This window comes from Hypanus sabinus, chromosome 5, assembly GCF_030144855.1.
Source record: "Hypanus sabinus isolate sHypSab1 chromosome 5, sHypSab1.hap1, whole genome shotgun sequence".
Classification (NCBI taxonomy): Eukaryota; Metazoa; Chordata; class Chondrichthyes; order Myliobatiformes; family Dasyatidae; genus Hypanus; species Hypanus sabinus.
The window spans coordinates 36279457-36295427 of NC_082710.1; the positions used below are offsets into that span (position 1 = coordinate 36279457).

Genomic DNA, 15971 nt, shown 5'->3' on the forward strand with positions numbered 1-15971 from the left:
CTGCTGAGTTCCTCCCACATTTTTTATGTGTTACCCAGGATTTCCAGCATCTGCAGATTGATTTTAATGACTTAACAAGCCACTGTGCTCTCCACCATGGGTAATTCACCTCTACAGGCCAGCAAGTAGGTTTCCAAACCTGTATGTGTATAATTATAGCATTACAAAGCCCAATACACCATATTGTGAAACAGGTTGTAATGCACAAGTATTGGCTTCTCACTACAAATTATTTTGTGTGAATAGTGCTCTTGAAATTTTCATTGGTCTGAACAATGATGAACAGTAATAAATGCTTTACTCCATAATTTACAACTTCTATTAGTGTTCTTTGCCAAGTCAGATTAAGTTTCCACTATTTTGCTTCCTGAGAAGTTCAAGAGTATGCTGGCCTAACATTGCCTCATGTTTTTTTGTACTTAAGCATAATATTTTTATCAGACAAAAAATCCTTCACCAAATTTATGAATGGCTTCTCATTGAGATTATTTATTCTGTATGCATAATTCACCAGCCAGAGTTATCACATATGCCAGTAATTTAGATACAAGAACAAGTATAGTCATGATTTCCCACACTGAGCTACATCAGAAAATAAATGAAAGTTAGAATAATTGCATATAATTATCGCAGATAGTTATATTCATAATTGCAAATCTAAAAACTCAAGAAGTAAATTAGGAAATATGCCTTTGTGCTCAATTCAATCAGTTAGATTGACAACAATGTATGACAAATCCATATACTGTGTATGTTTTCTAGTATGTGGTAAGAGATGTCAGAAAGCTTCCATGCAACAAGATGCAAAACAATTTCAGGGGACTGAGTGGCTTATGTTTTTTATGCACTCATATTTTTATGTCTTGTAAATTTGTTATAGTTAATTCTTATAACTGTATACTTCAAGTAAAGCTTGAAATAGAATTATATTTCATGCATGAATTGGTTTGCTGAGATTATGTGCTTATTATGTACTCTTTGGAAGCTTACATTAATATATTTGTTTTTCACAGAATGCAGTAGATACTTTTTCTTTCACAATGATAGTTGTTTGGAGGATTGTCCCCAGGGAAGCTTTCAAAACACTCAGACCTATACATGCACTTCGTGCCATTACAGCTGTGCAGTATGTAATGGCCCAGACCCCGATGACTGTGAAGAATGTGCTGACCCTTCTTCAGTGAGGTACAAAGGACAGTGTTTAGAAAGTTGCCCTGAAGGAACTTTCATTGACATAAAAACCAGAGATTGTCAAGGTGAGCACAAGTCAAAGTAAATAGTAACGAATGCTAATAAAGAACACTCATTTATAAATCTTTAATTGTAAAGTAGAATTGAATTGTTTCAGTGGTTAAAACAAAAACTCAAACAGAATCCTGGGTAGCTGAAGTTTATTTTCAAACGTATGTACATATTATATTTGTTATTTCCATTTTAGATTTGGATTCAATGAATGTCCCTCCTTAATGTCAAAACAGTAAGAAGAAAGGCTTCGTTTTGATTTATTTATGATCTAAATTATTTAATTCCCATTATTGAACACGATTCTAGTGATGTTTCAGAAAAGACATTGTGAGGACAATTCTGAGCTCTTTTCCTGAAATTTATCATGGTTTCCTTAAGAGAGCTGTGTGTCAGTCAGGCAACAATGTAACTTTACTGGAGGGCCTAGCAGTACTAGCTACTGCACTGAAACCTGTATGAGTCTGATGCAGGAGAGGGTGATCAGCAGTGTTTGCAGTTTAGGACAACAACCGCCATTTTGCTTGTGGAACCAGGAGGAATACTCCATCTCTCAACTTAATATATTGTGGCAAGCATTTGGTCCATGGTGGCAGATGAGAAAGTTCGGTTAACTCAAGAACTATTTTTATTCTGGTAAACACAAAAACAGACTAGGTACTATGACCCGGGGAGAGAACCCACTCAGTCACATACAGATGGGGGAGGTAATTATTACACACCCCAGTTATAGTCACAGTGACCCACAAACACACATGTAATAAATGTATAACCCAACCTAAAATGTAACAATAAATGGAACATCCCAGCATAATCCCACAAAAGCACTTTTAAAACAAGAACAATAAATGGTGCTGGTCACTCGGAATGCTGGGGTGGGCTGTCAACCCATTGGAGTTTTGATTTTTTAAAAATTACTAAACACTGGAAAATTGTTATTAAGAAAACACTGCTTCGGTTGGTCTGACAGGAAAAAAAACCCAGTTCAAACTAGTGTACCATATGCTCCAAATAATTTCAAACCCTTTAATGAAGTTAGGGTCGTATTCACACTCTGACAATATTGATTTCGATATGTGTTACAAAGGGTGCTTAAAACACTACTTATTAGTTAGCATTGATCTAAATGTTCATGTGGATTGAATGGTGGTCTTGTTGTTGCTAAATTAAGCCCTATTTTAGGCCAAATGACCAGGCATAATGACTTTCAGCTGAAACCCTCTATTCGCAAGAGGTGGTTACATTTTTGCTCTTCGTTGTGGTAAACTTCACAGGCAGACGAAGTTACTTGTTTGCTCAGTGAATGGTGGTCATGCAAATAGCAATCAGGAAATCTACCATGGCTACAATATGGACCCTACTGTTTTGGTTCTAATAAGTGGAATCATAATGATATTTTTTTCAGCTGGTGTTGTCCACCAATTCAGTTTGATTAGGGTATAGAGAAGTAAGAGCAGAACCCTAATTAAACTAGAACTTAATTGTAGAAGCAGGAATATTTTGCTGGTGTTATTGGTAGGAAATGTGGCATATCAAAGTTCAAATCTACATTTGTAAGTACTTAATTTACAATCACCAAAACCTAGAAGCAAAATATTTATATTTGTTTATATGATATCTAAATGTATATCACTATTTCTTTGGAGAACTCTGATCTTGTCTTATCTCAGAGGCTAAGCTAGCAGTTAAATAAGATGTTTCCTAGGAATACAAGGTACATTAAGCTCGACCCAAATGGACACCACTAGATATATTCTTCCCAGAAATCACCTATGAGGTATGAAATTGCAACATCTCAGGTGCCCAGATAGTTGCAATGACCTTGGGACTGACCTTTACATTTAACATCAGCTGGTGGAGCTGCTGCCTCACATCTCCAAGAACTCAGGCTGTTGTCCGTGTGGAAGCTGCACGTTGTCTCTGTAATCACATGGGCTTCCCCTAGGTACTGTGGTTTCCTCAAAGGGCTGCCTTAATTAACCATTGCTCGTAGAGTGTAGATATCTAGTAGACTGAGTGGATGGGAGAAGTTCTGGGGAATATGGGGTGAGTTATAATACAAGTAGTGTCAGATCACAGTAAGTAGGTGTTTGATTATCAACAGTGAGCCATAATGGGCTTCTTTACATGTTGAATGGCTCTGCCTTTGAAGCCTAATAGTACTATTCCAAATTGTCCACCTCAGACAATGTGCATTTTCTTTTATTTATAGAGTGTGATAAGACATGTAGAACATGTAACGGACCCCGTTCAATAGACTGCATCGATTGCATACAAGGTTTTATAAAGGACACAAGAGGCCACTGTGTAACACACAAGAGCTGTGCCCTGAATATGTATATGGACCAGATCTGTAGACATTGTCACAAAAAGTGTCAACGCTGTCATGGGCCCACAGACCACGATTGTCTCAGTTGTGCTCCTAAGCTATTTTTGTTCAGTAAGTATGTTTTAGCAATTTTGTATAATCAAATTTCATTTTCTTTTTGAATTATATCATAATGCATTTTAAACTGAAGAAATATTGATTACTATGTAAGGCATTTGGGATTCATACAGACCTGGTAGATTGGTTCCAAGAAAGGCAGAGGACAGTATTGGAGAAGTGTAGTTCTAACTGGAGGTCTGTTTCCAGCAATGTTCTATAAGTATTCATACTGAGACCTCTGTTATTTGTGAAATATATACAGGATACAGAGCAGCTGGAAATATTTTTTAGAGAATGGTAGTTGAATTTAATCCCCAAGTGTGAGATGTTGTACTTCAGCAGGACAAATGCAAGGAAAAAGTATACCATAAATGGCAGAAAGACCTTGGGCTGAAAATGGAAACACAAGTAGGTAGGCTGGTTAAAGAAAATGTATGGCATGCTTGTCCTCATCATTCAAGGTGTTAAGTATAAAAGCTGGGAAGTCATGTTGCAGTTGTATAAAACGTTGGTTAGGCTGCATTTGGAGTATTGCATACTGTTCCGGTTGTCACATTTTTAGAAAGGATTGTGGAGGTTCTGAACAGGCACAGAAGAGGTCTTCCAGGATGTTGCATGGAATGCAGAATATTAGCCTGAAGGAGAGGCTGGAGAAACTTGGATTGTTTTCATTGATGCATCTAAAGTTGAGGGGGTGACCTAATAGGAGTATATTATGAGAGGTAAAAATGTGGTTGAGTCTCTTTCTGAGAGCGGAAATGTCAGCTACTAGAGAGCATACCTTTAAGGTGAGTGGGGGAAAGTTTAAAGAAGATTTATGAAGCACTATTTTTAAGAGGAGCCTGGACTGAACTGTCAGGGTAAGTGTTGGAAATGGATACAACAGTGGCATTTAAGAATAATTTGAACAGACACATGAGTATCAGGGCATGGAGGGAAGGGGGATATAGACCACATACAGGCTGATGGGATTAATTTCAATTGACTTCATGGCTAGCACAGAATCATGGGCTGAAGGGCTATATATGGGCTGTATATTATCTTTTATTTTTAATTTAAAGTTAGGAAATTTCCCTTTTTTGGGGGCATGTTTTACTTTAAAACTCTAACCTATTTAATGTATAATCTGTTTGTCAGAAAAATTGTCTTTTTTAATTTATCCCATTAATCCCATTAATTTATCCCATTAATCCCATTAATTTATCCCTTATGATGTCTTTAGTCTGAAATTCTTTTTCTCAGAAGTGGCACTTCATTGTTTCATCCCATAAAGTTAATAAATGTAACCGTGTATCTCCCAATTAGATAAGACATGCATAGGATCCTGCCCCGATGGGTACTACTCAGAAAGGCACCACTGTTTTGCTTGCTACCAAGGCTGTGAGACTTGCAGTGGGCCATCAAAGAAGGACTGTCTTGCCTGTAAATCAGACTGGTATAAGTTGGGATCACTTTGTGTCAACAACTGTGGATCTGGGTAGGTGCCATGGATCGAATTAAAATTATTTTATTGCAGATTCACTGTTGAGATTAATAAGTTAAAGAAGTTTGAGTCTGATGAAGTGTCAGCAATTTCACCAGCATCTATTTGGAGCCATTTTTTTTTACTTCTGTGTAAACTTCTGTGTCATAATTTTTTAATGATTCTTTGATAAATCGATTACTTATGAATTCAAATTTGTTTATGATCAGAACTAATGATTTTAAAATGAAATACATATATGCAGCAATATTAAAATTGCTTCTTGGGGACTTTTTAAAAAATAATTAAATTTTGTGTGGGAGTATGGGGACCCCCTGATCTATTTTGTGGATGTTGCAGTGGTTGTAAGACTTAAGTACAAGACCATGGAAATATGGACTGCATTGAACTAAAATAGATTTAAAAATTGACCATTGGTTATGTAGGCTACATTGGTTTCAGCCAAGTTGCTAAAAGAAAACATCACCTAAGCAGAAATGAATTTATTTTCGATCTATCTTCACATGATAAAAGAAATTCCAAGTTGTTTGTTTACATAAATTTTCTTCTCTTGTTGTTGGAAACATAGGAATTTGAGTTTTTTTTAATTCTGAAAATAGCTTAATATTCCAATTTTCTGCAATTTTTAATTAAACAAACTCAGTTTAGAATGTGTTTAATTTCCCCATTTTATTTACATAATTTGATGTTGTTTGACCAAGTTACAGATACTGAATAGACTTGTCCTTAATTCATGCAGCTCTTGTAGCTTTATGAATTTTTCACTGATTGAATATCATATCCCTCTTTATCATAACAGTGCCATTCTAACTTTCCAAATATCAAGGAAAATAGAACCTACACATCGACAGCTTCAATTAGCAAAACTGCTTTTTGTGCCATCAGAGAAGGGAGAGATTGCATTACTTTTAATGGATCCCTGCATTTCCTCTCCCCGTGTGCGGATGAAACTATGTGTACATTAACAGACGCACAAATGCAATAATATGAAGATATAACTATCATTTCATATTTACAAATTTACTGTATTGTGTGGTTTCTTTGCTAATTGTGAATATGCATCAGGACATCACGAGCATGTTAACACCTTTTGTCCAGCTATATCCTCCTTCATTGACAGGCTTGGGTAGCAGTTAAGGAAACTTCTTGGTAAATCCTTATTCACTTTAATCTTGATAATGAGTTCTAGCATTATACTATTTCATTGACTCTGTTTGCAACGAACAATAGTTTTAAGATCTGCAGTAGTTTCATCTAACAGTGATTTCAGTTGCTGAACTTGTTCCATTGCATCACGGATCTCTGTCTGATGGACTTTTGCAGTTCAACTGAGTCAACCAACTTTAAAATCTCTTGACTCCTGATTTCTCTGGACCCAGTAAAAACCTTATTTATTAATGTTTTAGCCCACAGAGACATGATGGAATATTTTCTTTCATAGTATCATATGTAGTAAAATTGGAAAATGCTGGAAACACTCAGCATCTGTGGAGTTGATATTTCATCATTCATCAAGGATAGGCCAAAGGGAGAAATGTGCAGAAATATTTAAACAAAGTTCTCCAGATACTGCACATATATACATGCACATACATACACACATATACAGATATATGCATATATACGTGTGTGCGTGTGTGTAAATGTACAGTATGTATATGTGCAGGGTAATGTAATGCCTGCCAGATAATACATTTTATTCATAGTAGAAACTGTGTTCTACATAATTCACAAACACCATCACTGAGTGTCTGATGTAATGATGTCAGTATAAGGAAACTACTTTTGGGTTTGTTCTCAATGGAATTAAGAGCTGCAGCTTTTTCAAAGCATGTAAAATGGCTGTTGCATGTTTTATTCACAAATTCCTACATTGGTGACCCAGACGTGATTGGACCAGAGTTACTCAATGGTATGTCAACAATGCAGTTACTTTGAAGCTGCCAGCTATGAACTATGTAGATATAATTATAGTTATATATTGTAGATATATGTTATGTTGATATAATGTGTGTGTGTGTGTGTGTATATGTGAGTTGTTTTGATGTCACAAACCTTTCCAATTTAAAGGTTAAACTTACATTTCTCATAATGAACAGATATAGATCATTAAAATATCACTATTAAATATTAAAGTGGTTATTTAAAATTATCAGCATAAAAATGATGACTTGAAACTTGCATATATATGTTAAGTGCTTTTTATGGTAACATATGGTTGAAAGCAAATTCAAATACCTTAAGAATGAAGTAACTGGTTTTATTCAGTATTTTCGTTACTCTCTCTATCTTTATGCTACGTAATATAATATTATGAAATGAATACCATTGTTCATTCTAAATAAGTGACTTGCTTTGACACACTATTTCGATTAGGCGTTTTGGAAACCCATTGGATGGAATTTGTGAAAACTGTCACCCAAGCTGTAAGGAATGTTCAGGTCCAAGTGAATATGAATGTCAGATCTGTCAAAATGATCATTTCCTGCTGAAATCTCACAAAAAGTGCTATAAAAAATGTCCTGAATATTACTATGAAGATAAGTTCGAGCAGACCTGTGAAAGGTGCCACCCTAGTTGCAAAACCTGTGATGGTAAGTTTCAAGATTTTTAATCTTGTAACAATGAGAATATTTCCTTTAGGGTTTTTGTAATGATTGGGCTAATTCTTTTAAAAATATCATGTAAACTGCAAATATTAGTGTCTAAATTTTAGACTCTAAAATATGAACAGAAGATACTGAAGCATGCAGCATCTGTAGGAAGAGAGACAATGTTAATGTTTCAGGTTGAAGACCCTTCATCAGAACCCAGCCCAGAAAGGAAACCAAGAGGAAGGGAGATGAATGGGTTGGAAAAGGGAACGATTCAAAAGGGGTGACATTACATAAGGAAAAAGCTTTTAATGAAGTATTAATGAGATATTCAGAGTTGAAAAAAATTGCGAAACAATTTATGGGCAGTGAAATGTAAAACTGCTTATTAGTTCAGATCATTGGAGAGAGTAACTGATTCAGTATGAATGTCCTACAGCAGAATTGGCCAATTCTGATACAAATGACAAGTGCAGGTTACTTGAAGCTGTTGAATTCAACACTGAGACTCAAAGTTTGCAACATTATTTAGATAACATGTGAACTAGGGTGCAATTAAATACCTTCCTAGTCTGAAACTCCCAGAGTAAACGTTACATATGGTATTAATAACCAGAGCAATAGTGACAAGTGCAAAACAACAGAATGATGCAAAGTTAGTTGCTCAAGCTGCAGTAATGGGAAATGAATTGCTACAGTTAACAATTATGGAATAACCAAGAGAAGCAGACTTAAGAATGTTGCAGCACCACTGGGAAGGGGATGTGAAAGAGGTGACTGGTTCTGAACTCTAATGCCAGTGGGGAAGAAGCTGTTTCCGATTCTGGTTGTTGGAACTTCTAAGTTCCTGTATCTTTTCCCGGAAGAATGAAGAGAGGAAAGGGAATGTGTGGTGCCATGGGCAATTTTGATAATACTACTAGCCTTCCGGAAACAATGCACTTTGAAGATAAACTGGATAGAAGGAAATGACAAGCCTGTGATAGACTGCCCAGTGAAAATGAATACACTCATGCACTTTACTGATCATCATATCATATGGTGAAATCAGGAAAGATTGCTAGTGATATGGACTTGAAGCTCCATTGATGAGGACAGCGTAGCATGTTTCCTACCCTCCCCCCACCCCCCACCCCCCAAACTCCCATCCTCCAAACCACTTCCTTAGGTCAACCACCAGCTCTTTCATCTTGCTGACATTTAGAGAAAGATTGTTGTTCAGACAGCATAACACAAGGTTCACAATCTTTTTCCTTCACTCCCACTCGTTACTGGTGCTGAGCTGGCCTAAAACAGTGCTGTCTTTCAGTGAACGAAAAAGTTGAGTTGCATTGGCCAGGAGACTAACCATGAAACCCTGGGGAATACCAGTGTTGAGGATCGGGGTGGATGAAATGTTATGACGAGCTCTAACCAAATGAAGTCTGCCATTGTTACTGTCAGGAAGGAGGTACTGAGCCTGAAGGCACACACTCAGCGATTTAGGAACAGCTTCTTCTCCTCTGCCATCCGATTCCTAAATAGACATTGAACCCATGAACACTACCTTACCTTTTAAGTTTTCTTGTTTTTGTACTATTTTTAATTTAAATATATATTAGGACAAACATATGAAGAAATTTCTACATTATTCCAATCCTTGGAATTCACTAATTTTAACATCAAAATTAAATGTATTAGAGGATTTGAGGCTTAGTTGCTGAATACTTGCAAGACAGAATCTAATGGTTATTTAGACTTTAAGGAAATGAAGAGAGAGTGCAGGAAAATGGGGCTGATATAACAAAATTAAACATTAAGTTTTATTTGCACAATTTATTTTCTTTTGCATATTGGATGTCGGTCAATTTTTATCTGTTTATGTATAGTCTTTTGTAAAATTCTATTGTATTTCTTTTTCCTGTAAGAAAATTAATCTCAGGGTAGTATATGATAATATATATAAATGTATATATACATTTTGATTATAAATGTACATTGAATTTTGAGCTTAAGGGGCTATTTCTTTTGTTATTGTGAGCCTTCAGAATTTTCTGCTTTTATTTTGGATGTCCAGTGTTCACTTAATATCATTTGACACTTTCAGTAAATTTACACATTATTGAAACACCCATATCTTTGAATATATTGGATGACAAGATACTATGGGCAGAAATTTTCATCATAGAAGATAGTATTATTTTTCATTGCCATTAAAAGGAAAAGTAACAGTCCCTGATGTGAATACTTTCTGAAGGCACTAAAATGCCATATATTCTTTAACTCATTTTTACAAGAACGAAATTCTAAATTATGGAAAAAAACATGCCTTCATATTAGAATGTAAACCCATAAGTTGATTTTAGAGTATACATGTTGGAGTTAGCTAAAGTATAGATATTCAGGTTAATAAATTGCACTGGACAACAGTTTTTTTAAAACATTGCTTCCTCAGAATTTTTTTTTTTGTTTTATGATAGACTGCTTGAAGCTTAACACAAATATAATTTCAGACTAATTGTATCATGTAGGAATTTGGGGAAACAAGAAATTGACTTTTGTTGAATATAATGTGTTAAATTGTGTAATGCTACTGATGCTTTCCAATAGTTCAACTAAGCTAAAATTGTTTTGTTGATGATTTTCATTTGTACTCGGTGTCTGAGGCTTCTCACTTAAGTGTCTAACAGTAATCAGCCAGCATTGATGGATTCCAGTTGCCCTGAAACTGTTTCTCCATGACTACAATGTCCTGGTGAAACCTCTCACCATGTTCGTCACTGACAGTGCCAAGATTTGCAGGGAAGAAGTCTAAATGGGAATGCAGAAAATGAATCTTTAGTGAAATGTTGCAATTCATGGTTTTGTATGCTTGAAGCATGATGTCAACCAGCTGCACATAGTTTTGTGCTCTATAGTTGCCAGGAAAATTTTCAACAATGTCTTTGAATGCCTTCTATGTGATTTTCTCTGGTACCACTAGAAGCTCTTCAAAGTGCCTGTCTTTGATAACCTGTTCGACTTGTGGACCGCAGAAAACAAAATTGCCTTCCTTAATCCTGGCATCAGTTATTCCGGCAAACATCAGTCTTATATATCAAAATCCTTCACGGAAATGTATTGCCTTTCTAAAACCTGTGCTGCCATGCAGCATCCACCCTGCCTAAGCATGGCTGGACAAGACAGAAAGCTTTTCAGCTTACTTATTGGGCAAAAACTTAATTGACTTAAATTATGAATTGAAATAATAAATATAGGTGAGTTTAAAAACATGGCGGGTAATAGGAAAAGTTAAGTGATTTTCATGATCAGCAGCTCAAAATCCATAAGATACCACGCAAAAGTATTCAGGAAGCAAAATCTTTGTTGTCCAGTGTTATTAAATCATCAAGTGTATCAATAATGTTTGAAACTGACAAATAAAAAGTATAAATTCAACCTTTTAAATCCCAAAGAGCAGGATATTGTTTATTGGTAAAAACATGCAAGTTCAAATTAAGAGAACTATTACTTCATGCATTCCTATTAGCAAACAAATGAGTAATTATGTAAAATTAGTTAATAATACAAAATAATATTATATTGGAGAGGAAAGATCACCTGGTTCACTAATGCTTTTCCACAAAAGGATTCTACCATCCTTGCTATTTTTTTTACAGACCTCTGGTATGATTCAGCTAGCCATTCAGTTCTGGGGACAGATAGGAGCAGACAATAAGTACCAGGTTCAGATTTTGTGTTTTAATAATATGAATCTCACAAATTCTTTCTCCCTAGGCCTCCTGTCCCATGACCCTTTCCCTTCTCCAGCTATGTATCCCTTTTGCCAATCACCTTTCCAGCTCTTAGCTTCACCCCTCCCCCTCCTGTCTTCTTCTATCATTTTGGATTTCTCCCTCCCCCTCCTACTTTCAAATCTCTTACTATCTTTTCTTTCAGTTAGTCCTGACAAAGGGTCTCAGCCCAAAACGTCGACTGTACTTCTTCCTATAGATGCTGCCTGGCCTGCTGCGTTCCACTAGCATTTTGTGTGTGTTGTTTCAAGTTTAATTCTATGTGTTCAATTTGCTTGAGTTCCTTTTATTGTTATAGGCCATAATTCATTTATCCCATTGAAAACAGTTAATATGCTAATTTAACATGTTTTTTTTACTAGGAAGAGGAGCAATTCGATGTACTTCCTGCTTTGAGAGCTTCACAATGGTTGGAAGTATTTGCAGTTCTCAGTGTTTTGCTGGGGAATACTTGGTCTCAGAGGTACTTATTGCGGCGAGTTTACATTGTTCCTTTTCTAAAATCACAGCTGTAAAATCCTTGCCTAGAAGTGGGTTTCCATCTGTATTCTTTGCATCTGTTTTTATTCATGGAAGGACACAAATTCTATAGAAATGAGGCAAAACAGCAGTGAGATCATGTACAGTATACAGATTGCAAAGAAGGAGGTGTTTGCTGCTTTAAGACAAAGCAAAGTGAAAAGCAGAGTCTGATAAAGTGTTTTCTCATCTCTTGTGGGAGGTTAGTGCAGAAAATGTAGGGGCTGTAGGAAAGGTATTTAAAATGTCCTTAGCCATGGGAAAGGTGCCTGCTGATTGCAGGAGAGAAAATTCTATTCCATTGTTTTAGAAAGGGTCTAAGAATAAGCTGGGAAATTATAGGCTGGTGATTCTAACATCAGTATTGGGTAAGTAATTGCAAGGAATACTAAGGGACAGGATAGGACAGGGGTACTGATTACGGATAGTCATTATGGCTTTGTGCATGGTAGGTGGTGTCTTACCAATTTTACAGTTTTTTGAGGAAAGTTGATAAAGAAGAGGCAGTGGATGTTGTCTATATGGACCTTAGCAAAGCCTTTAACAAGATCCTGCATGGGAGATTGGTCAAAAAAGGTTCAGTTGCTTGGCATTCAGGATTAGGTAGTAAATTGGATTAGACATTAGCTTCATGGGAGAACCCAGAGAGTGATGGCAGATGATGGCTTCACTGACTGAAGGCCTGTGACTAATGGTGTGCCACAGGAATCAGTGCTGGGACTATTGTTATTTGTCATCTATATTGATGACCTCAATGATAATGTGGTATATCATTTCAGCAATTTTGCAAATGGCTTCAAAACTGGGTTACAGTGACAAGGAGGGAAGGCTATTAAAGCTTGCAGTGGGAAAAATGGGCTGAAAATGTTAGATGGAATTTAATACAAGCAAGTGTGAGGTGTTGCACTTTGGAAGGGCAATCCAGAGTAGGACTCGTATGGTGAGCAGTCGGGCACCAAGGTGTGTGGTAGAACAGAAGGATCTGGAAATACATAATTCTTTGAAGGTGGTGTCACAGGTAGATAGCATCATAAAGAGCGCTTTTGGCACATTGTCCCTCACAAATCAAAGTACTGAGTACAGGAGTTGAGATGGTGCAGTTGTATAAGACATTGGTGAGGCCTAATTTGGAGTATTCTGCGCAGTTCTGGTCACCCACCTACAAGAAAGATACTTAAAGCAATTGAAAGGGTACTAAGTAAATTTACAAGGATGTTGCCAGGACTTGAGACCTGAGATATACAGAAAGGTTGGATAGTTAATGCTTTATTCCCTGGAGCATAGGAGAATGAGGGGAACATGAGGGGGATCTATTTTACTCAGAGGATGGTGAGAGATTGGAATGAACTGCCGGCAGTTGTGGATGCAGGTTCAATATTATCATTTAAGAGAAATTTGGATAATGTGGATGGTATGGGAGCTAAGGTCTGGGTGAAGGCCAATGGGACAATGGAGATTAATAGTTTGGCATGGACTAGATGGAGCAAAAGGTCTCTGCTATAGTAGGAGAGTCTATAATTATGACTACTGTGAAGTTCCGAGTACACTTTTGAACTTTCATGGTATTCAATCTGGTGCAGAGGTCGAATCTAATCCAAACTTCCATCCCTAATTGGAGATTATATCAAATATGAGCTCAAGAAATGATATATTCAGATTCAAGAACTGGTAAATGGGGATGATGAAAGTTATTTTTTAGTATTGCAGACTATTTTAGCCATCAATTTCCCCAGCTTTTGCATGCTACAAATCATCTACTGGAGCAACCTAGCAGTCAGGCAGAATCTGTAAGGGTAAAACATCTGTAGTGGAACTGAAGGTGGAGAGGGAAGATAACTAGTACAAAAGTGGAGTAGTGAGTCCGGGGTTGGTAGGGGACTGGCAGACTTAAGGTGCAGTCAAAGGTGATGGGCAGATTAGAGCCAGCTGGGGGTGAAGTTGGCAGTAGGTGTATGCAGATGGTGTATGCAGTAGATGGAGGCAGACTAAAAACAGAGGGCGAGGTTGAAGGTGGTGACAGAGTACCTAGGCAGGTGGGAAGATAAAAGCTACCAGTTTTGGAATCTGATGAGTAAGGAAAGAAACCACAGAAAGATAAATGGCAGAGGTAATCAAAGCCAGATAGGAAAAAGATCCGTTGTGTAAAATGTGTTAAGCGGTGGATGGAAAAGGTGAAGTATGGGGACAAAATGAGTGATGGGTAGCTGGAATTTAATATTTAACTACCCTTCATATTCTTTAGTTTGTTTATTATTATGATATTCTACTTCTTTATTAATCTTCAACCACTGATAGTTGTCATGTGCCTCTTATTTTAAATATGTACCATGTTTTTATCCTTGAAATCTTTGCTTAATCAGAAATTCAATAATTGAATGTCCTAATTGAAATGTGTAACCGGATGGTTTTCATCTTCTTGTTAAATATCTTGCACTCCTAATTTCTCATATCTTTCATTTTCTTCCTGAACGATTGATCTTACTCCATAAAATTAAAAGGGACTGATTTCCTCTTCAAAATAAAAATTCCCTTTACCTATCATTTTGAATATCATAATTTCCTAAGTGTTCCTTCTCATCACTGTGGTCTAGTTGTGTCACAACTGTAACTTATGGTTATTGTTTAAGAACTTCCCTTCCAGTTTTGTCCATAAATGTATTATTTATAATGTTGAAGATTGATGAAGCAATTTAAGCATGGAATTTCTTTTAAATTGGCCATAAGATGATGCTGTTTATTTCTTATCCAAGGGCAATAGTACTAATATTTGCACTTACAATGCTATCCCAGACTGTAATCAGTTAATTCAAGACTGGACGCTGGAGATTCCTGTCTTTCGGTCCCAATTGACAAACATTCCACAATACATATACTGTCAGTTTCTTTATTTCTATATATAATCCAAGACAGAAAGTAAATCTTCTGGTGAAGAGTAGATGTGACTTCCGTACACCTCTTGAACAGTATGATAGCTACCACTCAAAGATACCAAAATAGAGGCATTCTTGTGCTACTATCTTATTCCATAGTTACTGAGAATTCTCAAGTTGTCTGAGTAGTTTAAAAATTTTCAGCGATAAGCACTATGTTAAATACTATTCAAAAATTGTTATGGTCCATGCCTGTGAATTTTGAAATACAATTGAAACTGAATTTAATTTGTAATTTGGCAAATTCTTCCTTTTTGAGTGCTTACAGCAAAAGGTAAAATTCACTGATAATTTAATTAAGCTATAAAAATGCTTTATCATTTTATCACAAATATAGCCTTTACAGTAAATATATTTTTGTACAATGTTAGGAGCCCATATTTCAAACCATACATAAATGAGCAGGGATTACTGATGCCTGTAAACTATAAACTTTGTGCTGAGTTTCAGATATTGATGTATGAAGATATGAAAAATTAAAGATTGTCAAAGCTTGTTTACATGATAAATAATTGAAATGATTGATCTTTATGCTTTTTTTTACCATACCTATCATTAGGATCCATTGATATGCGAACACTGCAGTAATACTTGTCTGGAATGTAAAGGGCCAGGACCTTTTAACTGCACAGATTGCAGTCCAGCTCTCTTGATGAATCTTGAGGATGGCAACTGTTTAAAGTGCTGCACAGATGCTTTGCCAGAAGCTGAAGACTGTTGTGATTGTGAAATGAAATTTGGTAAGATTGTTAGTGTGAAAACACGTAATCTACAATTTCTTCTCAGCAAAAGCAATAAGATCATATTTCAGACTGCATGAATTAGCATCCATTGAAACATTAAATAATTTTTCATTTTTATTGTAATTTTTCTGTGACTTCCTTTTGAGAAACTTACGGCATTATATCTTATTACATGTTCTTAAGTTTTTATTAGCTTAGATCATAAAACTAATGCAAGATGTAAGAACATGCTTTGGCCTACATTCATAATACCAGATTT

At 36.1% G+C, this 15971-nt stretch overlaps 1 protein-coding gene across 1 annotated transcript in view; it reads left to right on the forward strand.

Moving 5' to 3' along the window:
• pcsk5b (proprotein convertase subtilisin/kexin type 5b) overlaps positions 1 to 15971 on the forward strand; it is a 319262-nt gene that overhangs the window by 301679 nt on the left and 1612 nt on the right. Inside the window, exons 31-36 of the mRNA XM_059969732.1 lie at positions 1014 to 1256; positions 3455 to 3682; positions 4976 to 5147; positions 7530 to 7747; positions 11883 to 11983; positions 15529 to 15709. Coding sequence (XP_059825715.1) covers positions 1014 to 1256; positions 3455 to 3682; positions 4976 to 5147; positions 7530 to 7747; positions 11883 to 11983; positions 15529 to 15709 — 1143 coding nt within the window. The remainder of the gene's footprint in view (positions 1 to 1013; positions 1257 to 3454; positions 3683 to 4975; positions 5148 to 7529; positions 7748 to 11882; positions 11984 to 15528; positions 15710 to 15971) is intronic.